General features: G+C 37.4%; 1 protein-coding gene across 1 annotated transcript in view; it reads left to right on the top strand.

Annotated features, from left to right (window-relative positions):
• ABCB5 (ATP binding cassette subfamily B member 5) overlaps nucleotides 1-25,004 on the top strand; it is a gene marked incomplete at its 3' end in the record, with an annotated part of 114,181 nt that overhangs the window by 33,781 nt on the left and 55,396 nt on the right. The window contains 1 exon segment of the mRNA XM_082400422.1: nucleotides 12,791-13,086. Coding sequence (XP_082256548.1) covers nucleotides 12,791-13,086 — 296 coding nt within the window.

Below are 25,004 nucleotides of genomic sequence, written 5' to 3'. Positions count from 1 at the left end.
AATGAAAGATCTGTAAATCTTCTATGTAAAAAAGATAGAACACTGCTGAGAGAAATTAGAAAATACCTAAACAGAGAGGAGCTTCAAGACGGCGGAAGAGTAAGACGCGGAGATCACCTTCCTCTCCACAAATACATCAGAAATACATCTACATGTGGAACAGCTCCTACAGAACACCTACTGAATGCTGGCAGATGACCTCAGACTTCCCAAAAGGCAAGAAACTCCCCACATACCTGGGTAGGGCAAAAGAAAAAACAGAGACAAAAGAACAGGGACGGGACCTGCACCAGTGGGAGGGAGCTGTGAAGGAGGAAAGGTTTCCACACACTAGGAAGCCCCTTCGCAGGCAGAAACTGCGGGTGGCAGAGGGGGGAAGCTTCAGAGCCACGGAGGAGAGCGCAGCAACAGGGGTGCAGAGGGCAAAGCAGAGAGCTTCCCGCACAGAGGATCAGTGCCGACCAGCACTCACCAGCCCGAGAGGCTTGTCTGCTCACCCGCCGGGGCGGGCGGGGGCTGGGAGCTGAGGCTCGGGCTTCGGTCGGATCGCAGGGAGAGGACTGGGGTTGGCGGGGTGAACGCGGCCTGAAGGGGGCTAGTGCGCCACGGCTAGCTGGGAGGGAGTCCGGGAAAACGTCTGGAGCTGCCCAAGAGACAAGAGACTTTTTCTTGCCTCTTTGTTTCCTGGTGCGCGAGGGGAGGGGCTTCAGAGCGCCGCTTAAAGGAGCTCCAGAGACGGGCGCAAGCCGCTGCTATCAGCGCGGACCCCAGAGATGGGCATGAGACACTAAGGCTGCTGCTGCCGCCACCAAGAAGCCTGTGTGCAAGCACAGGTCACTCTCCACACCTCCCCTCCTGGGAGCCTGTGCAGCCCGCCACAGCCAGGGTCCCGTGATCCAGGGACAACATCCCCGGGGAACGCACGGCGCGCCTCAGGCTGCTGCAACGTCACGCCGGCCTCTGCCACTGCAGGCTCACCCTGCACAAAGTACCCCTCCCTCCCCCCGGCCTGAGTGAGCCAGAGCCCCCAAAGCAGCTGCTCCTTTAACCCCGTCCTGTCTGACCGAAGAACAGACGCCCTCAGGCGACCTACATGCAGAAGCGGGTCCAAATCCAAAGCTGAACCCCAGGAGCTGTGTGAACAAAGAAGAGAAAGGGAAATCTCTCCGAGCAGCCTCAGGAGCAGCGGATTAAATCTCCACAATCGACTTGATGTACCCTGCATCTGTGGAATACCTGAATAGAAAATGAATCATCCCAAATTGAGGAGGGGGACTTTGGGAGCAAAGATATATTTTTTTTTTCCCTTTTGCTCTTTTTGTGAGAGTGTAAATGTATGCTTCTGTGTGTGATTTTGTCTGTACAGCTTTGCTTTTAACATTGGTCCTAGAGTTCTGCCTGTCCGTTTTTTGTTTTTGTTTTTTTTACTTCTTAAAATTTTTTCCTTAATAATTATTTTTTATTTTAATAACTTTATTTTATTTTATTTTACTTTATTTTATTTTATCTTCTTTCCTTCTTTCTTTCTATTTTTTCTCCCTTTTATTCTGATCCGTGTGGATGAAAGGCTCTTGGTGCTCCAGCCAGGCGTCAGGGCTGTGCCTCTGAGGTGGGAGAGCCAAGTTCAGGACACTGGTCCACAACAGACCTCCCAGCTCCACATAATGTCAAAGAGTGAAAATCTCCCAGAGATCTCCATCTCATTGCCAATACCCAGCTCCACTCAACGACCAGCAAGCTACAGTGCAGGACACCCTATGCCAAACAACTAGCAAGACAGGAACACACCCCATCCATTAGTAGAGAGGCTGCCTAAAATCATAATAAGGCCACAGACACCCCAAAACACACCACCAGACGTGGACCTGCCTACCAGAAAGACAAGAGCCAGCCTCATCCACCAGAACACAGGCACTAGTCCCCTCCACCAGGAAGCCTACACAACCCACTGAACCAACCTTAGCCACTGGGTACAGACACCAAAAACAATGGGAACTACGAACCTGCAGCCTGCGAAAAGGAGACCCCAAACACAGTAAGTTAAGCAAAATGAGAAGACAGAAAAACACACTGCAGATGAAGGAGCAAGGCAAAAACCCACCAGACCTAACAAATGAAGAGGAAATAGGCAGTCTACCTGAAAATGAATTCAGAGTAATGGTAGTAAAGATGATCCAAAATCTTGGAAATAGAATAGAGAAAATACAAGAAACGTTTAACAAGGACCTAGAAGAACTAAAGAGCACACAAACAATGATGAACAGCACAATAAATGAAATTAAAAATTCTCTAGAAGAGATCAATAGCAGAATAACTGAGGCAGAAGAACGGATAAGTGACCTGGAAGATAAAATAGTGGAATTAACTACTGCAGAGCAGAATAAAGAAAAAAGAATGGAAAGAACTGAGGACAGTCTCAGAGACCTCTGGGACAACATTAAGCACACCAACATTCGAATTATAGGGGTCACAGAAGAAGAAGAGAAAAAGAAAGGGACTGAGAAAATATTTGAAGAGATTATAGTTGAAAACTTCCCTAATATGGGAAAGGAAAGAGTTAATCAAGTCCAGGAAGTACAGAGAGTCCCATACAGGATAAATCCAAGGAGAAACACGCCAAAACACATATTAATCAAACTATCAAAAATTAAAGACAAAGAAAAAATATTAAAAGCAGCAAGGGAAAAACAACAAATAACCCCCAAGGAAATCCCCATAAGGTTAACAGCTGATCTTTCAGCAGAAACTCCGCAGGCCACAAGGGAGTGGCAGGACATATTTAAACTGATGAAGAAGAAAACCTACAACCAAGATTACTCTACCCAGCAAGGATCTCATTTAGATTTGATGGAGAAATTAAAACCTTTACAGACAAGCAAAAGCTAAGAGAATTCAGCACCACCAAACCAGCTTTACAACAAATGCTAAAGGAACTTCTCTAGGCAGGAAACACAAGAGAAGGAAAAAACCTCCAATAACAAACCCAAAACAATTAAGAAAATGGTAATAGGAAGATACATATCGATAATTCCCTTAAATGTAAATGGATTCAATGCTCCAACCAAAACACATAGACTGGCTGAATGGATACAAAAACAAGACCCGTATATATGCTATCTCCAAGAGACCCACTTCAGACCTAAGGACACTTACAGACTGAAAGTGAGGGGATGGAAAAAGATAGTCCATGCAAATGGAAATGAAAAGAAAGCTGGAGTAGCAATTATCATATCAGACAAAATAGACTTTAAAATAAAGACTATTACAAGAGACAAAGAGGGACACTATATAATGATCAAGGGATCAATCCAAGAAGAAGATATAACAATTGTAAATATTTATGCACCCAGCATAGGAACACCTCAATACATAAGGCAAGTACTAACAGCCATAAAAGGAGAAATCGACAGTAACACAATCATAGTAGGGGACTTTAACACCCCACTTTCACCAATGGACAGATCAACCGAAATGAAAATAAATGAGGAAACACAAGCTTTAAATGATACATTAAACAAGATGGACTTAATTGATATTTATAGGACATTCCATCCAAAAATAACAGAATACACATTGTTCTCAAGTGCTTATGGAACATTCTCCAGGATAGATCATATCTTGGGTCACAAATCAAACCTTGGTAAATTAAGGAAAATTGAAATCGTATCAAGTACCTTTTCTGACCACAACACTATGAGACTAGATATAAATTACAGGAAAAAATCTGTAAAAAATACAAACACAGGGGCTTCCCTGGTGGCGCAGTGGTTGAGAATCTGCCTGCCAATGCAGGGGACACGGGTTCGCGCGTTGGTCTGGGAAGATCCCACATGCCGCGGAGCGACTGAGCCCGTGAGCCACAATTACTGAGCCTGCGCGTCTGGAGCCTGTGCTCCGCAACAAGAGAGGCCGTGATAGTGAGAGGCCCACGCACCGCGATGAAGAGTGACCCCCACTTGCCGCAACTGGAGAAAGCCCTCACACAGAAACGAAGACCCAACACAGCCATAAATAAATAAATAAATAAATAAAATATTAAAAAAAAAAAAATACAAACACAGGACTTCCCTGGTGGCACAGTGGTTGAGAATCCGCCTGCCAATGCAGGGGACACGGGTTCTATCCCTGGGCCGGAAGATCCCACATGCCTTGGAGCAACTAAGCCTGTGCACCACAATGACTGAGCCTGCGCTCTAGAGCCCACAAGCCATAACTACGGAGCCCACGTGCCTAGAGCCCGTGCTCTGCAATGAAGAGTAGCCCCCGCTCGCTGCAACTAGAGAAAGCCCATGTGCAGCAACGAAGACCCAATGCAACCAAAAATAAATAAATAAATAAATACATTTATTTTTAAAAAAAACAAAAGTACAAACACATGGAGGCTAAACAATACACTACTTAATAACCAAGAGAACACAGAAGAAATCAAAGAGGAAATCAAAAAATACCTAGAAACAAAAGACAATGAAAACATGATGACTCAAAACCTATGGGATGCAGCAAAAGCAGTTCTAAGAGGGAAGTTTATAGCATTATGATCCTACCTCAAGAAACAAGAAACATCTCAAATAAACAACCTAACCTTACACCTAAAGCAATTAGAGAAAGAAGAACAAAAAAACCCGAAAGTTAGCAGAAGGAAAGAAATCATAAAGATCAGATCAGCAATAAATGAAAAAGAAATGAAGGAAATGATAGCAAAGATCAATAAAACTAAAAGCTGGTTCTTTGAGAAGATAAACAAAATTGATAAACCATTAGCCAGACTCATGAAGAAAAAAAGGGAGAAGACTCAAATCAGTAGAATTAGAAATGAAAAAGGAGAAGTAACAACTGACACTGCAGAAATATAAAGGATCATGAGAGATTACTACAAGCAACTATATGCCAATAAAATGGACAACCTGGAAGAAATGGACAAATTCTTAGAAATGCACAACCTCCCAAGACTGAACCAGGAAGAAATAGAAAATAGGAGCAGACCAATCACAAGCACTGAAATTGAAATTGTGATTAAAAATCTTCCAACAAACAAAAGCCCAGGACCAGATGGCTTCACAGGCGAATTCTATCAAACATTTAGAGAAGAGCTAACTTCTATCCTTCTCAAACTCTTCCAAAATATAGCAGAGGGAGGAACAATGCCAAACTCATTCTACGAGGCCACCATCACCCTGATACCAAAACCAGACAAAGATGTCACAAAGAAAGAAAACTACAGGCCAATATCACTGATGAACATAGATGTAAAAATCCTCAACAGAATACTAGCAAACAGAATGCAACAGCACATTAAAAGGATCATACGCCATGATCAAGTGGGGTTTATCCCAGGAATGCAAGGATTCTTCAATATACGCAAATCAATCAATGTGATACACCATATTAACAAACTGAAGGAGAAAAACCATATGATCATCTCAATCGATGCAGAGAAAGCTTTCAACAAAATTCAACAACCATGTATGATGAAAACCCTGCAGGAGGTACGCATAGAGGGAACTTTCCTCAACATAATAAAGGCCATATATGACAAACCCACAGCCAACATCGTCCTCAATGGTGAAAAACTGAAACCATTTCCACTAAGATCAGGAACAAGACAAGGTTGCCCACTCTCACCACTATTATTCAACATAGTTTTGGAAGTTTTAGCCACAGCAATCAGAGAAGAAAAAGAAATAAAAGGAATCCAAATCGGAAAAGAAGAAGTAAAGCTGTCACTGTTTGCAGATTACATGATACTATACATAGAGAATCCTAAAGATGCTACCAGAAATCTACTAGAGCTAATCAATGAATTTGGTACAGTAGCAGAATACAAAATTAATGCGCAGAAATCTCTAGCATTCCTATACACTAATGATGAAAAATCTGAAAGTGAAGTTAAGAAAACACTCCCGTTTACCATTGCAACAAAAAGAATAAAATATCTAGGAGTAAATCTACCTAAGGAGACAAAAGACCTGTATCCAGAAAATTATAAGACACTGATGAAAGAAATTAAAGCTGATACAAATAGATGGAGAGATATGCTATGTTCTTGGATTGGAAGAATCAACATTGTGAAAATGACTCTACTACCTAAAACAATCTACAGATTCAATGCAATCCCTATCAAACTACCACTGGCATTTTTCACAGAACTAGAACAAAAAATTTCACAATTTGTATGGAAACACAAAAGACCGTGAATAGCCAAAGCAATCTTGAGAAAGAAAAACGGAGCTGGAGGAATCAGACTCCCTGACTTCAAACTAAACTACAAAGCTACAGTAATCAAGACAGTATGGTACTGGCACAAAAACAGAAATATAGATCAATGGAACAGGATAGAAAGCCCAGAGATAAATCCATGCACATATGGTCACCTTATCTTTGATAAAGGAGGCAAGAATATACAGTGGAGAAAAGACAGCCTCTTCAATAAGTGGTGCTGGGAAAACTGGACAGCTACATGTAAAAGAATGAAATTAGAACACTCCCTAACACCATACACAAAAATAAACTCAAAATGGATTAAAGACCTAAATGAAAGGCCACAGACTATCAAATTCTTAGGGGAAAACATAGGCAGAACACTCTGTGACATAAATCACAGCAAGATCCTTTTTGACCCACCTCCTAGAGAAATGGCAATAAAAACACAAATAAACAAATGGGACCTAATGAAACTTAAAAGCTTTTGCACAGCAAGGAAACCATAAACAAGATGAAAAGACAACCCTCAGAATGGGAGAAAATATTTGCAAATGAAGCAACTGACATAGGATTAATCTCCAAAATTTACAAGCAGCTCATGCAGCTCAATATCAAAAAAAAAAAACAACCCAATCCAAAAATGGGCAGAAGGCCTAAATAGACATTTCTCCGAAGAAGATATACAGATTGCCAACAAACACATGAAAGAATGCTCAACATCATTAATCATTAAAGAAATGCAAATCAAACCTACAATGAGATATCATCTCACACCGGTCAGAATGGCCATCATCAAAAAATCTACAAACAATAAATGCTGGAGAGGGTGTGGATTAAAAGGAACCCTCTTGCACTGTTGGTGGGAACGTAAATTGACACAGCCACTATGGAGAACAGTATGGAGGTTCCTTAAGAAACTAAAAATAGAACTACCATATGACCCAGCAATCCCACTACAGGGCATATACCCTGAGAAAACCATAATTCAAAAAGAGTCATGTACCAAAATGTTCATTGAAGCTCTATTTACAATAGCCAGGACATGGAAGCAACCTAAGTGTCCATCGACAGATGAATGGATAAAGAAGATGTGGCACATATATACAATGCAATATTACTCTGCCATAAAAAGAAACGAAACTGAGTTATTTGTAGTGAGGTGAATGGACCTAGAGTCTGTCATACAGAGTGAAGTAAGTCAGAAAGAGAAAAACAAATAGCATATGCTAACACATATATATGGAATCTAAGAAGAAGAAAAAAAAAGATCATGAAGAAACTAGGGGCAAGACGGGAATAAAGACACAGACCTACTAGGGAATGGACTTGAGGATATGGGGAGGGGGAAGGGTAAGTTGTGACAAAGTGAGAGAGTGGCATGGACACATATACGCTACCAAACGTAAAATAGATAGCTAGTGGGAAGCAGCCGCATAGCACAGGGAGAGCAGCTGGGTGCTTTGTGACCACCTAGAGGAGTGGGATAGGGAGGGTGGGAGGGAGGGAGACGCAAGAGGGAAGAGATATGGGAACATATGTATATGTATAACTGATTCACTTTGTTATATAGCAGAAACTAACACACCTTTGTAAAGCAATTATACTCCAATAAAGATGTTAAAAAAATAAAAAATAAAAAAAATAAAGAATACCTAAATAAATAGGATGTACCTTATTCGTTGATTTAGAGATTGAATATTTTTAAAGGTATGGATTCTCCCCAAATCAATCTATAAATTTAATGCTATTTCAATCAAAATCCCAGCAGTCTTTTTTCATGTGCAGAAATCAACATGCTGATTACAAAATTTATTTGGAAATTTTAAGGACCAAGAATAGCCAAAACAATTTTGATAAAAGAACAACAAAGCTGGAAGACCTACAATAGTTAATTTTAAGACAGCAATCAAGACAATGGTAATGACATAATAATGGACTTGTAGGTCAGTGGAACACAATAGAGAGTCTAGAAATAGACCCACACATACCTAGTCAATTGATTTTTGACAAGGTCAGTGTAATTCAATGGGAGAAAGGAAAGTCTTTGCAACAAATGGTGTTGGAAAAATTGGATATCCATATGGGGAAAAAAAAAAAAAGAAATGTGGCCCTTACCTCATACTATATACACATATAATTTGCCATGAATCATAGACCAAATGTAAAAACTTAAGCCATAAAACTTCAGAAATAAAAACTTAGGAAAAAATCTTTGTGACCTTGAGGTAGGCAAAAATTTCTGGGAAAATCACTTACTATTTAAAAAAATGATAAACTGGGCTTTATTGAAATTAAAACGTTTTAAAAGACACCATTTAGAAAATAAAAAGGCAAGACAGAGTGAAAGAAAATATTCAATACACAGATCTGACAAAGGATGTGCACCCAGAATATATAAAGAACTTTGCAAAATGGTAATTAGACCAAAAAATAAAATAAAATAAAAAATGGACAAAAACTTGAACAGACATTTCACCAAAAAATAATCAAATGAGAAAATATACATGAAAAATATTCAACATTACTAGTCACCAGGGAAATCCTAAGTAAAACCACAAAGAGATACCATTTCACATTCAATAGAATGGCCAGAATTAAAAGGAATAGCAATTATAACTTCTCGTTAGGATATAAAGCAATTGGATCTTTCTTTCTTTCTGAATAAAATGAAATTGGTATAATCATTTTAGAAAGAAATTTGACAGTTTACTATAATGTTAAACATAACACTTATGACTCAGCATTCTATTCCTACATATTTTTCCAAAAGAAATGAAAATATGACTACAAGAATATCATGTACATGAATGTTCATAACAGCTTTATTCATAATATTCAAAAATTGGAAATAACCCAAATGTTCATCAGCAGCTGAATGTATAAACAAATTGTGATTTATATAGGGTTGCCAGATGAAATACAGAATTTTCAGTAAATTTGAATCTCAGATAAACAATAATTTTTAGTATGAGTATATCCCAAATATTGTATGAAATATACTAAAAAAGTATTCCATTGTTTACCTGAAAATCAAAATTAACTGAGCTCCATGGTTATTGGTGTGTTTTTGTTTTTGCTAAATCTGGCAACCCAAGATAGATGGACATTGTGAATAAATAGGAGTGAATTACTGATACACACAACATGGATGAATCTCAAAAATATTATGCTAGATAAAAGAAAACAGACCAAAAAAGTACACAATGCAATTATATCAAGGCTGCAGGATACAAGATTAATATACAAAAGTCACTTTTCTATATAACAACAGTGAACAAGTAGAATTGGACATTAAAAACACAATACTATTTATATTAGGACTCCAAGAAATGAAATACTTAGGTATAAATCTAACAAGATACGTACAAGATTTATATAAAGAAAACTACAAAACTCTGATAAATAAAATCAAAGAATTAAATAAATGGAGAGGTAGTCTATATTCATGGAAAGGAAGACTCAATATTGTCAAGATGTCAGTTCTTCCAACTTGATCTATAGATTCTAGGCAATCTCAATCGAAATCCCAGCAAGTTATTGTGTGGATATCAACAAACTGATTCTAAAGTTTACATGGAGAGGTAAAAGACCAAGAATAGCCAACACGATGTTGAAGAAGAACAAAGTTAAAAGACTACACTATCCAACTTCCCAAGACTTATTATAAAGCTACAGTAATCAAGGCAGTACAGTATTGGTGAAAGAAAAACAAATAGATCAATTCAACAGAGTCCAGATATAGACCCATACAAATATAGTCAACTAATCTATGACAAAGGACCAATAGCAATACAATAGAGAAATGATAGTCTTTTTAACAAACAAATGGTGTGGGAACAACTGGACATCCACAAGTAAAAAAATTAATCTAGACACAGACCTTACAGCTTTCACAAAAATTAACTCAAAATGGATCATAGACCTTAATATGAAATGAAAAACTATAAAAATCCTAGAATTTAACATAGGAGAAAATCTAGAATTATTTGGGTATGGCAATGGTTTTTTAGATACAACACCAAAGGCACAAACCATGAAGGAGGTTATTGATAAGCTGGACTTCATTAAAATTGAAAACTTCTGCTCTGTAGAAGACAATGCCTAAAGAATGAGAAGATAAGCCACAGACTGGGAGAAAACATTTGCAAAAGACACATCTAATAAAGGATTGTTATCCAAAAAGTATATAAAAAACTCCTAAAATTCAACAATAAGCAAATAAGCAACCCAATTTAAAAACAGGCCAAAGACTTTAAAAAACACCTCACCAAAGAAGATATACAGATGGCAAATAAGCATGTAAAAAGATGCTTCACATCATATATCATCAGGGAAATGCAAATTAAAACAACAGTGAGAAAGCATTACACTCCTATTAGAATGGCCAAAATCCAGAACACTGACAACACCAAATGCTGACGAGGGTGTAGAGCAGAAGGAACTCTTATTCATTGCTGGTGGGCACAGCCATTTTGGAAGATGGTTCGGCAGTTTCTTACAAAACTAAACATGTTCTTCCCATATTATCCAGCAATCATCCTCCTTGGTATTTACTGAAAAGAGTTGAAAACTTATGTCCACACAAAAACCTGCACAAAGATGTTTATAGCAGCTTTATTCATAATTGCCAAAGCTTGGAAGCAACGAAAATGTCCTTCAGTATGTGAACGGATAAATAAGTTTTGATATATCCAGGCAGTGGAATATTATTCAGCACTAAAAAGAAATGAGATATCAAGCCATGAAAAGATATGGAAAAACCTTAAATGCATATTACTAAGTGAAAGAAACCAGTCTGAAAAGGCTACATACTGTTTGACCCCAACTATATTAACATTCTTGAAAAGGCAAAACTGAGGAGACAGTTGAAAGGTTAGTGGTTGCCAGGGGCTGGCAAGGGAGATGGAAGGATGAATAGGGAGAGCACAGAGGGTTTTTAGGACAGTGAAAATACTGTATGATACTATAATGATGAATACATGTCATTTTATGTTTGTCTAACTTAGAATGTACAACACCAAGAGTGAATCATAATGTAAACTATGGACTCTGGATGATTATTATGTGTCAGTGTAGGTTCATCACTTGTAACAAATGCACCACTCTGGTGAGGGATGTTGATAATGGAGGAGGCTATGCATGTTTGGGGGCATGATGTCTTATGGGAAATCTCTGTACCTTCCTCTCAATTTTGCTGTGAACTTTCAAAACTGCTCTAAAAAAGTGCCTTAAAAAATACACACTGTATGATTCTATTTATATGCAGTTCTAGAACTAGTGAAATTAATTTATAGTGATAAAAATCAAATCAGTAGTATCCTGAGGCAAGGTGTGGGTTTTGACTGGAAAGGGTCATCCGGAACCTTTCTAGGGTGATGGAAATGTTCTATATCTTTTTTCAGGTGGTAACAACATGGGTACACTCATTTGTCAGAACTCATAGAACTGTTCTTTTAAAATGTGTGCATTTTATTGTGAATAAATTATTCCTCAATAAGGTTTATATATATATATTTAATGTGAAGGTCAGACTCTAGAAATTAAAAGTTTAGAAATAGTATTTAAATGTAAATCCTCGAAGAAATGAACTTTGGACTGGGGACTTGACCCAATAGAATATTACTAATTATATTTCATTAGTTCTAGAAATTACCTCCAACCTCAGATATCTAACAATATCTACTTTGTTAAAGATGCATATACCAAAAAGTAAAGAAGGCCTAAAAGGTCTCCCAAGATTGAAAAAAGTTTTGAGGAAGAAGTTTGTTTTTGCAGTAATCTTTTCATACTTTTTTTCAGAATATAAAGGAAGGAAATTATGGATAATATATTAAATCACTAATAAACATTTCAAATAATAGTTAAGTATTTGTACTACCGTGTTTCTTTTAAAGATACCAGTGCATTCTAAAAATGTCTTTAAAACTTTGAAAATCGGTTCAAATTATTATTAATCTTCCTTAAAATCCTTGATTATCCTATGTTCTCATGTCTTTTAGTCCTAGCCAAATTTTTCTTAGGGCTTCTCTTCACTACACTCTTTTAAAATAGTTGTTTGTTTTTACAAAGAATAAATCATAAGTCAATACCAGCCAGTCTGAAGTAGAGATTAAGCTGGCATTAAAACACAACTGTGGGGACTTCCCTGGTGGTCCAGTGGTAAAGAATCTGCCTTACAATGCAGGGGACGCAGGTTCAATCCCTGGTCAGGGAACTAAGATCCCACATACTACAGGGCAACTAAGCCCGCATGCCACAACTACTGAGCTCGTGCACCTCAACTAGAGAGACTGTGTGCCACAAACTACAGAGCCCACGTGCTCTGGAGCCTGCGTGCCACAACTAGAGAAGAGAAAACCCACACGCCACAACTAGAGAGAAGTCCGCGTGCCGCAACGAAAGATCCCACACGCCTCGACAAAGATCCTGCGTGCCGCAACTAAGACCCAACGCAGCCAAAAATAAATAAAATAATATAAATAAATAAATATTAAAAAAAAAAAAAAACACAACTGTGATTGCCATTTACTGTTCTAATCATCTGACCATGCTGCCTTCTGTTTCTGTTTTCTTTCCTATTTTTCATTAGAAATTTAATACCATGGTAGGGGAAAAAGGAGCTCAAATGAGTGGAGGACAGAAACAGAGAATCGTGATTGCTCGAGCTTTAGTTCGAAACCCGAAGATTCTGATCTTAGATGAGGCTACTTCTGCCCTAGATACAGAAAGCGAATCAGTGGTTCAAGCTGCACTGGAGAAGGTAAGTGAGAAGATTCATTTATTATTTTCATATTCCTGGTTCAGCATTATTTTTAAATACAAGAAAGTATGGCTCCATAGGAGATTATTTATTAATTTCAGAGCCCTCCTTAAGGTACAGATGCAGTGATTTGGAGGAAAGAAGAAGATGCTATACTTAGTGTTAAAAATATATATGAGGCTCATATCCAAGCAATCATCCCATATATACCTCCATTCCAACAGGTCTGCACTTTCCACCTCCCCAGAGTAATTCCACACCCCCTACCACTATCACAATTATAATCGCATCCACCCTTTGTCTCTTCCATATACACCCGTGGGATTTTCTTCTCTGGCCATTTTTTCCTCTTTGGGCAACCCCAGAGTACTCATTTTAACTTAATTTCACTTCAAGTGGAGAAGCATACCGTGTGGTTTGCCTTGACCTTGAACCATCCTCCTTCAACAGCCCTGGGGCCCTCACACTGGCTTCCTGCTCTTTGCAAGCTGTTGCACATGCTTCATGACCACAATGCAGAATTGGCCCTTTACCACATTGCACTGCATCAGGGAAGGTAGTTAGTGGTGGTGATATGAAAAACCACAGAATACTTTTTTCAGTGGCCAAACACTCTTTCAAATCATAACCTTCAAACTCTTCAGAAGGCTTAATGGAACTTTTTACTTTGTGCTTGTCTGAAAATGGGTTGTGTTTTTCTCTCTAAGGAAATTACAGGCTTTTCTTTTTAAACACTGATTTTGTGTGACCAGAAATGGATACTGGCAGCCAGAGTGCCCACTGCTTATTAAAAAATCTGTTAGTTACTATTATCAACTTGCAGATCAGATTTTATAAGTTTTTACCGTTGTTTCCATCTCACATGATGAGAGTGCCACATGTTGCTCATGATATTTCTTATTTTCATAAAATAAGTAAGTGATATGAAAATCCATGTTCATTGTGGACACTTTGCCAATTTGGTTCATTTTGGTGAAGAAGAAACGACGATGATTCCCTCAAAAGCATGTCTCATACTTTATTCATTTTTTTTATACTTAGTAACTAAGACAGGGCTCTATTTATAGAATACACTCAAATTGTGTTTATTAATGGTGATGTTTAGTTATTACTTAGGGCTTGAATGTACTGGAAAATGATTACACTTAAGCATCTTAAATCACAGTTTTTCTAGTTTTATTGAGATATAATTGATATACATATATAAGATTTTTTTAAAATACTGTAATAGGCTGTGAAGTTGTTTAGAGGTTAAATGTTGTACCCATTGTCTTTTCATCCAATTTGTTAATCACTTCAGGCAATCAAAACTTGTTCAGACTTTTAAAATAAACAGTTGTTTAGTGACATGATAAACTAATAAATATTTTTTTCCTACTGGTTGAAATGAAATCTATATCATAAGTGAAAAGAGAAGAATACAAAATGTTTGTAAACTATTATTCCAAGTATATATATATATTTTTTTTTTTTTTTAAACAGAACTTATATATTTATTTATTTATTTATTTTTGGCTGTGTTGGGTCTTCGTTTCTGTGTGAGGGCTTTCTCTAGTTGCGGCAAGTGGGGGCCACTCTTCATCGCGGTGTGCGGGCCTCTCACTATCGCCGCCTCTCCTGTTGCAGAGCACAAGCTCCAGACGCGCAGGCTCAGTAATTGTGGCTCACTGGCCCAGCTGCTCCGCGGCATGTGGGATCCTCCCAGACCAGGGCTCGAACCCGTGTTCCCTGCATTGGCAGGCAGATTCTCAACCACGGCGCCACCAGGGAAGCCCCCAAGTATATATTTTTAAAATTCAATTACTGTTATTGTTTTCCAGTTTTTAAAGGGGGTAATTAAATCAACATTGTAGAGATGTATGGGTGTGAAACTGCTTTAAATAGACTTTGCTTATCTTTTATGGAGTGAGGGTAAATGGTAGCAAATGAGGTGACAGGTAGTACAGTAAACTCATGAAATACATATGCTTCAGTATATAATTGACTTGTAGTGAAGCGGAGAGTTAAAATACAGGCAAGGAAATGAACACTCTAGTGCCATGAGAGTCCTGTACACCCACTACACAGATGGTGGTCGCAAAACCAAGTCTTTTAAGAGGTCCCCACCTAAGGAGGGTAGGGCATTCAACAGGTCTTGTTTCTGCTCATCTAAGAACTCTCAGACCCTGTGGCATGACATGGCCTAACCCACAGCAGTTAACAGATTTTTTATAGCTCAAAATACCATGTAAACCACTAACCAACAAAGAGGGAACAATAAAATGTATTATTTCTTACTGGTGAATGCTGCATCCACCTCCCTCCACAGCCAGCCTTCAGATATCCTCCCAGCCCCTCCTCTCCATTACCTCATTGTCTTCCTTTTATATGAAACTCTAGAACCAGTAGAACTAATCTATAGTGATAAAAAAAAATCAGATCAATAGTTTACTGGGGCAGGGGGTGGATTTTGATTGAAAAGGGGCATGAGGGAAATATCACTCTTGTTCTCACTTGGATTATTGCAATAGCTCTCTCTCATGCCCACTTCAATCTGTTCTCAACACCGCAGCCAGACGACGTTATTAAAATGTAAATTTGATCATGTCGTGCTTCTGCTTCAAATCCTTCAATGGCTCCTTATCTCACTTCTTACTCTAAGTAAAAACCAAATTCCTTACAGTAGCTACAAGGTTCTATGGAGTTGGGCACCAAGCTCCTTCCGGAACCTGACACCCTGCCACTCTACCCCACATTGGCTGCCCCTTAAACATACCATAACACTTTTCATCAGCTAAGATACTATGTATGTATGTGTTTATTTTGTTATCTCTCTTCCTCCACTGGAATATCTACTCTTTGTTGTCAAAGGCATTAATTGGTTAACTGCAGCATACCCAGAGTTAGAACAATGCCTGGCCACTGTTTGACAGCCAATAAATATTTGTTGAATAGTATCTGGATGAGTGTGATACAGAATAGTTCCAAGGCCTGAAGTGCTCTTTTCTGGACTTCTTAGTTTAGGCTTGCGGCAATCTAGTTTTGCTTCACTAATCTTGTTCAAGAGGAGGACTTAGGATCAGTGGATAAAGATCTATACTGCAGGCTATGGAGTTCCACTCTGGTACTTGTTTGGACCCAGCATGCCAATGCAGCAGGCTTCCAGGTTAGCCTACCATGAGGAGTCATGGCAGTGAACACCTGCAGGCCCCTGGGGAAGCAGAGGAAGCCCACACTGATTTTAGGATAAAGCCTGTGAAAGCTCTTTGAAATGTTAAAAGTAGTATGCACATCTAAGGAATAATTATTATTAAGGGAGATTCAGCTACACCACATTAATGGAGAACCTTTAAAAAGACCCTTTGCTAATTATGAAAGATGGGTTTCCATCACAGCTTTATTCTTTGAAGAGACTGAGCTGCTTTGTTGCAGCCCTCATAGGCTTTTCTTTATCATCACTTCTCTCTCTCATGTGATGCATTCTGTTTGTCTTCCTCTGAGGAGCCTTACATTATGTTTATACTACTTGTAGAATTAATAAGTAAATTGATATATTACATTAAGCTGTGGGCTACCTTATTATATTAAGCCCAAGAAGTGGTTATCCAAAGCTGAAGTTAGGTTAATTATTACACATACACACACACACACTCACACATGTTTTGGTGTGTCTTTGTCAGATATCTTACTTTCTCTTTGCATATGGAATTGGGAATTTTTTAGATTTTTTATTTTTCTTTTCTTTTTTTTTTTATTTTTACCATTTGTAACAATACTATAATAGTTGGGAACAGAAAGGGGATTGCTGCAAGGGGACTTCCTTGGCTGGAATTTAGCCAGGAGAACAAAGGTAACGCAGAGAATACCTCATCCCAAAAGCATCATGGGACATTTTACAAGCTTGCTTAATCAAGCTCACATTTATAAGGCTTGGTGTTAAATCATAGGCCACTAACTTCTTTTAGGATAGCGCTTCTCCCCCTTTGATAGATCACGGTCCCATTGAGAATCTGACTAAGAAAGGGAAAAATAAACCACTGTAACTCTTCTGAAAAATCTAAAAGTGCACTTGTACAGAAAGATTTATATATAATATTGAGGGGTTCATAGACCCCCTGAAGCCATTCATAAGTCATTATTTTAGGTGTAATAAAGGATCAAATGAACAATAATAACTAATCCTTACAAGAACCCAGTGCGATTCGTACATTTATTCTCCTATTTTACAGATGTGCAAACTGAAGCACAGGGAGATTGAGTAGTAGCTAGGAAGCAATGAAGTCAGAACCTGGACCCAGACAGTCAGCCCTCTAGCTCATTCATATAACCACCATGGTATATTGCCTCAAGATTATACACCTGCTAGGGTTTGAAGCTAAATTTGAAACCAGATCGCTCTTAAACTAGCCTCTTATAGACTTACTTATATGATCCAGCAATTCCACTTCTGGATATGTAACCAAAAAAATTGAAAGGAGAGACTCAAACAGATATGTGTATACCAATGTTCACAGTAGCATCATTCACAATAGCTGAAAGGTAGAAACAATGCAAATGTCCATTGACAGATGAATGGGTGAACAAAACATGGTATGTACATACAATGGAATAGTACTCAGTCTTAAAACGGAAGTTCTGACGCATGCTACAACATGGATGACCCTAGAAGACATATGCTAACTGAAATAACACAGACACAAAAAGACAAATATTGTATGATTACACTTATATGAGATACCTAAAATAGTAAAATTCATAGACAGAAAGTAGAATAGAGGTTACCAGGGGCTAAGGGAAGGGAGAATCAGGAGTTATGGTTTAAAGGGTACAGAGTTTCAGTATAGGATGAAGAAAAAGTTCTGGAGATGGAGAGTGGTAATGGTTACACAACAATGTAAATATACTTGAAACCACTAAAGTACACTTAAAAATGTTAAAATTGCTTTAAATTTTTATGTTATGTTATTTTACCACACAAAAGAAGAATGAACTAAGCCTGAGCATAAAAGGATAGTGACACAGAAGGAATTGACCTCTCAGATCCAGGAGGACTCTACCCTTAAAAATGGTTAGAATGACAGCACAGCAAATATAGCCAATATTTTATAATAACTTTATATGGGGTATAATCTATAAAAATATTGAATCACTATGTTGTACAACTGAAACTAATATAATATTGTAAGTCAGGTATATGTCAATAAAAAATAGTTTTAATGGTTAGAATGGTAAATTTCATGTTATCTATACTTTACCAGCATTTTTAAAAAAAACTATTTTCTATACAAAACCACACTGCCTTCTTAGAAAAGAAACTCAAACTGTACCCCAGATTGAAGCTGCTATGTAGGACTGTAATAGACTTGTTTTTGTCCCCTTATCCTGCTTATTTTGACCCTATTGTATATATAGCTAGTAAATTTTTCTTCCACAAATGAATTTAAATCATTATTACTTAGCAGGACATTTCAAAGTCTTTAAAAAACATAGGAAAAAAACTAAAAAATATACAGCAAGTTATTTTCCCATGATATAGATACTTATCTTAGTGATTTCTGTGAATTTAAATTATTCCTAAGCTTTGTCCTCCCCCACAAATAAGGAAAAGTCCTAAATAAAATATTGATTTTCCTAACTCTTACCAAATAAGACATCTTTACTGTATTGTTTATTGGTCAGCACTCTGAGCTAGGTAAGACAGTATTGCCTCCTAGAAGAAAGATGAGCTAATTATTGTAGTGTTTTCTTATTCACTGTTTACTTCATCGTTTACTTTTTGTTGTAAATTTCTCCACAAATAGTAGCTTGTTAATAAAGTTAAGTGAAGGAAAATGGTATTGACTATAAATAATTTTATTATCTTCAGTTGTTTGTTAAGTTATTTAGAAGTGAGAATGAAGAGATTCCAGGCTATAAAAAGAAAACATTGTACTATAGTGTACTATTCCAAGTTCCTAATTAGGTAGTACACATGGCTTCAACTCAGCAAAGAGTTTAGATTTTGAATGTGTTTTCTTTTCTAAAGGGTCTTAACCTAAGCATGCATAGATATTCACATGCAAGTTGAAAGCAGGAGATCGGTGAGGAAGTGAGTCCCTTATTAAATATAGCTTCTAAGTGCCTGAAATTTTTCTTTTTGTCACCACGTTTTACAAAAGAGAAAGCATTCTCGGACAGCCGTAGTGATGTGACAGTAATTCCATATTGTTCAGCTACGGTACCAATATTGACCCAGAAGAATGCCAAGCCAATTGGATTTCAACATCATAATGATGTAGGTAAGACACCAAAAATCCTGTATTTCCCATATAACTACCACAGAGACTTTCTTATAGCAGATGATCAGTTAAAATTTGGTAGCTAAAAGATGTGGAAATTTGTTAAAGAGTAGTGAGAGGTTTGTCAGACTGTATTTTTGAAGTATTGGGTACTAGGGTTTTCCAGGAGCCTCTTGAGGTATGAAAGAAGGTGGGGAGGTGAGGTAGATGAGCAGGTAGGGCTGCACCTCCCCCCACCCCCGCCATGGACAATTCATATAGAGGAGTTACTCATTAATCTGTATGGTTTATTTACATATATCAAGTTTCCACATGTGCTTTCATTTGATGAAAGGATTTTTCACCTTAAAAAAAAAGAGTTTGGGGCTTCCCTGGTGGTGCAGTGGTTGAGAATCTGCCTGCTAATGCAGGGGACACGGGTTCGCGCCCTGGTCTGGGAAGATCCCACATGCCGCGGAGCAACTGGGCCCGTGAGCCACAACTACTGAGCCTGCGCGTCTGGAGCCTGTGCTCCGCAACAAGAGAGGCCGCGATAGTGAGAGGCCCGCGCACCGCGATGAAGAGTGGCCCCAGCTTGCCGCAACTAGAGGAAGCCCTAGCACAGAAACGAAGACCCAACAGAGCAATCAATCAATAAATAAATCTTTAAAAAAAAAAAAAAAAAAAAGAGTTTGAAGACCATAGGACTGCATCATGGAGCAAATGTTATCAGTGGGCCCCAAGTCCACCTGAGGCAAACTTCCAGGAGGCAGTCAGTGGGAACTTGTGGTCCCATAGGTTTCCCACCTCATGCTTTCTGTGAGACACTAGAACTCTGTGTTTCCAGGCTTCTCCAGAGAGTATATTACCCCTGTTAACTGACTCAGCAGTCAAATGCAGGCCCTCTCAAATGCTCACAGCTTTGCATTGTTCTCCTTTCTTTTCCTGTTGCCCACCCTTATTCAAGGCCCATGGCCACCAATGGTGAGAAGCTAGCTGGTCTCCTCAGGCCCTTATCTCTGCCCTAGCAATTCTGGGAGTAATGTTTTAAAGCACCCTCTATTTCAAACTCCAAACTAATTACCTGATGACTTATGGTTGTGCATGAAATTGTGAAGTAATCTGAAAATGCCAGCAGTGTCAAGTAGAGATCTTCCTGTTGACCTTTCTTTGGTCGTGTAACTAATTGTTTGGCTTTTAGCTTTGTATAAACTGTGAAGGAGGAGAGGAGATCTAGGAAATCCTTTCAAATTGGTACTTTCTAGAAGAAATAATAGCAACAAAGACATATTGAAAATCTATCACACCTAGGCATCTGAGAAAAACAGTGGAATGGATTGCACTACCTTCCTTATCTTTACAGTAATTCTTGCTAAAAGACAAAGCATACGCTCTAATTTCTTTGATCAGCTTTCTAAGAGGCCTTGGCTCCCAAAATCTCTTCTCTGTTTTAAGTCTGAAATGATTAGTTTGGAAATTTTTTTTTTCCCTATGGCTAGTATATCAGTTTTAGGTCACATATATGATGTAGTGAAGTTGTATTCTTGTAGTGTACTTTATAGTACCTTAAGTGTGTATGGTACTTGTAGGCTCATTTGATAGGCCTTTGGAGCAGTTTTTCCCTTTTAAAGTATTAGCTATTTCTGTAATTTATTTCATATACTCAGACACTAATTCATGATATAACAAATTAAATTGTAACATAATATAGACTTTATTCAAATGTTTGTAGTTTAGACCAGGAGCCTGGCAGCATAAAGATGATACAAATGGGTAAGCTCAGGCCGTTCCCGTCCGGGGAACATCAATGCACACTAAGACACAAATGTGGAAATGGTTATCACTTATTGTCAGTTTTCAGGTTTCAGACAACAGTATGAACTTTCGCAAAATAAGTAAACCTGCACCATGTGTAATGCCTAATAAGTGAAGAAATATGAGAATATATGTGTACAAAAATGCCTGTGAGCCCCTCTTTGAAGACGAGAAGGGCTAGAATAGTACAAACCTGCACCAGGAAACCTTGTGATTCTGATTCTGTCACAAGAGGCTGCACACCACTCTCAACCTTTTCTAGTTGCAATCTCCTAATTGTTTGATTTTACAGCATTCTCTCTCCCCACATTCTCCTTTGAGTGTGATGTGTTATATGTGCCCTTTTATATTTTTAAATTAAACTTCATATACATTAATTTGTTTTAAGAAATGTTTGATAGTACTGTGAAAACCATTGAGCTAATTGGTAACATAGCTTCATCAGTAAGGTTTGAGCTCTGTTTGCTTTTAGGAAATAATATTTGTAAACTCAAGGAAATGTAATTGAATCAATGGGAGAGATATGGGCCAGGAGCCTGGGTGTCTGGGTGTTCTCACTTTTGCAGTGATAGTTCTTCTAATGCATTCCCACTCAACAACAGTGTTCTTAACGTTCTCTTTTAAGGCACTGTAATTAAGTCCTAGGGTCTCCAAGACCAAAAATCGAATTCAAACTTCAAGTTTGAATGAGAGAAGGGGAATCAGTATAGGCTGAATGTCTTACCCCTAACAACTAGGCACATCAGACAAACCCAAACTGAGGGACCTTCTATCAAGTATGTGACAGGTATTCCTCAAAACTGTCAAGTACCTCAAAAATAAGAACTATCTGAAAAATTGTCCCAGCCAAGTGGAGCCTAAGGAAACATGATGACTAAATGCAATGTGATATTCTGGAGAGGATCCTGGAACAGAAAAAGGATAATAGATAAAAATTAAGGATATCTGAATAAAGTTTGGAGCTTAGTTAATAATTAGTTTTATATTGTTTTGTTAGCTGTGACAAAAGCACTATAGAAATCTCAGATGTTGACACTGGAGTGTACTATGTGCAGGGTACATGGATATTGTACTACCTCTGCAAATTTTCCATAAGTCTAAAATTATTCTAAAATAAAAATTTTATTTAAAAAAACTAAAATGAAAAAGCTAATTACATTTTTTACTAATTTTTCATACCATTCATAAGAATGCTTCTATATAAGCAAGACTTAGAATTACCACATAAAAGTAAATAAGAGACTGAGGAAAACAAAAAGCAAAGAATAAAAACTCATTCCCCGAGTATTATCCACTCATCAGTTTGATAAAACGTCTATGTATTTGGCAATATGAAAAATAAAGGAAGCACTAAGCATTGCAGTACTTAGACCTCTCTTCTACAGCAGAGTATGTTACACATAAATATCATCTATAGAAACTCACATATGTCCATTATCAGACCTTGCTGAAGTTAAGAAAAAGAAATCTTCCTACCTACAATGCAGTTAGTTGCTCCTCAATCTGCTTTTTTATTATATTTACATAACATTCATTAAAATGTCTCAGTCTCATTGGGGATTCTTACAGAACTTCAAGAATGGCCAGCTGGGGTGCTGTATATCGATGTTTCTTTTGTTTGACTTTCTTTTTCTTAACAGTTTTTTTGAGGTTTAATTGACTTACAATAAACTGCACATACTAAAGTATACAATTGGAAAAGTTTGGGCATATATGTATACCTGTGAAGCCATCACCACAGTCAAGCTTGTCAACCAATCACTCCCAAAAATTTTTACATGCTTTTTGTAATCACTCCATCCCAACCTTCCCAACGCTTCTTCCCTGACTCTTAACAGCCACTGATTTGTTTACTGCCACTACAGACTAGTGTGTATTTTCTAGAGCTTTATGTAAATGGAATTGGACGGTATGTATCCTGTTCTGTCTGGCTTCTTTCACTAAGCATAATTGTTTTGAGACTCATGCATGTTGTGGAATGTATTAGTAGTTCCTTCCTTTTTTGTTGGTGAATGGTATTCCATGATATGGATATACCACAGTTTGAGCTATTGGTATTGATGCCCACTTGAGTTATTTGGTTTGCTTGCAGGTTTTAAATATTATAGGTAAGGCTGCTCTGAACATTCACGTGTAAGTCTTTCTGTGGACATGAGCTTTTATTTCTCTTGGATAAATACCTAGGATTTGAATGGGTGAATCTTATGATAGGAGTATGTTTAACTTTTTAATTAAGTGCCAAACTATTTTCCTTTTACGTTCCTATAATATATGAGAATTCCAGCTACTCCACATACTTGTCAATACTTGATATATCCAGGAATTTTGATTTTAGAAATGTGTAGTGGTGTCTTATTTTTCTTTTAATCTGAGTTATCCCGATGACTAATGATGAGCATTTTTATGTGCTTATTGACCATCCATATCTCTTCTTTGTTAAAGTGTCTGTTCATATGTTATGCTCATACCATTTTTTGATTGGTCATTTGTTTTCTTGTCTTTGAGTTTTGAGAGTTCTTTATATATTCTTTACATTCGGGATATAAGGATTTTATCAGATAACTGATTGGAAAATATTTCTTCTCATCAGGGACTTGTCTTTCCATCCTCTTACGAGGATCTTCCAAAGAACAGAAGTCTTTGATTTTGAAGAAGTTCAATTTATCATTTTTTCTTTTATAAATCAAGCTTTTAGTGTTCTACTTGAGAAATCTTTGCCAAATACAAGATCACAAATATTTTCCCCTACATTTTCTTCTAGAGGTATTATAGTTTTAGTTTTACATTTAGGTTTATGATAAATTTTGAGTTAATTTCTGTTCATGGTGTTTTGTGTGGTTAGAAGTTTGTTTTGTTGTTGTTTTGTTTTATTTTGTTTGCACATTGCAGTTGTTCCAGCAATATTTGTTGAAAAGACTGTTTTTCTGCATGGAACTGCCTTTACACCTTTGTAGAAAATCAGTTTGTCCACATATGTATGGGTCTATCTTTGGACTCTCTGTTATACTGATGTCTCTATGGCTTATTTTCCTTCTTTATATTTCATTGATTTCTGCTTGGATCTTTATTATTTCCTTTCTTCTGCTTGCTTTAAGTTTAACTTGCTCTTCCCTCTTTGTTTTCTTAGGTTGAATCTGAGGTCATTTATTTGAGAAGTGTTATTTGGTTTCCAAGCATTTTGGGATTTTCCAGAGATGTTTCTATATTGAATTCTAATTTAACGATTTTGTGGTCAGAGAACATACTTTGTATGACTTGAATTTTTAAAAATTTATTAAGACTTGCTTTATGACACAGAATATGGTCTATCTTGGTAAATATTCTATGTAGACTTGGAAATAATGTGCATTTGCTGCTGTTGGGTGAAGTGTTCTATGAATATCGATTATGTGAAGTCAGTTAATAGTGTTATTCAAGTCTTCCTTATCCTTATAGATTCTCTGTGTACTTGTTCTATAAATTATTGAGAGAGGGATATTGAATTCTCCAACTATTATTGTGGATTGGATTTGTCCTTGCAGTTGTATCTGTTTTGGTGTCATGTATTTTGGATCTCTGTTATGATGGGCATAAACATTCAGGACTGTCAGGTCCTCTTGATGAATTGATCCCTCTATCATTATGAAGTAAACTTCTCTACTCTGGTTATGTCCTTTGCTCCTTAGTCTTCTTTTTCTGATACTCATATAACCCACCCCAGCTTTCTTTTACTTAGAGTTATCATGGTATGTCTTTTTCCATCCTTTTAATGTAGACCTATTTGTGTCTTTACTTAAAAAATGTGTTTCTTGTAGGTGGCATACAGTTGGTTCTTGGCTTTGTATTCAGTCTGACAATCCTTGACTTAATTGGAGTATTTAGACCATTTACATTTAATGTGATTATTGATATGAATTAATTTAAATATATCATCTTTGCTATTTTTCTGCTCTTGTTCCTGTTTTCCTCATGTTCTCCCTTCACTTGGATTACCTGAGTACTTTTTATGATTC

The sequence above is a fragment of the Balaenoptera borealis genome (assembly GCF_965194805.1).
Source record: "Balaenoptera borealis genome assembly, chromosome: 7".
In the NCBI taxonomy this organism is placed as follows: Eukaryota; Metazoa; Chordata; class Mammalia; order Artiodactyla; family Balaenopteridae; genus Balaenoptera; species Balaenoptera borealis.
The sequence above is the reverse complement of the archived record's forward strand: the minus strand, read 5'-3'. Positions and strand labels throughout refer to the sequence as shown.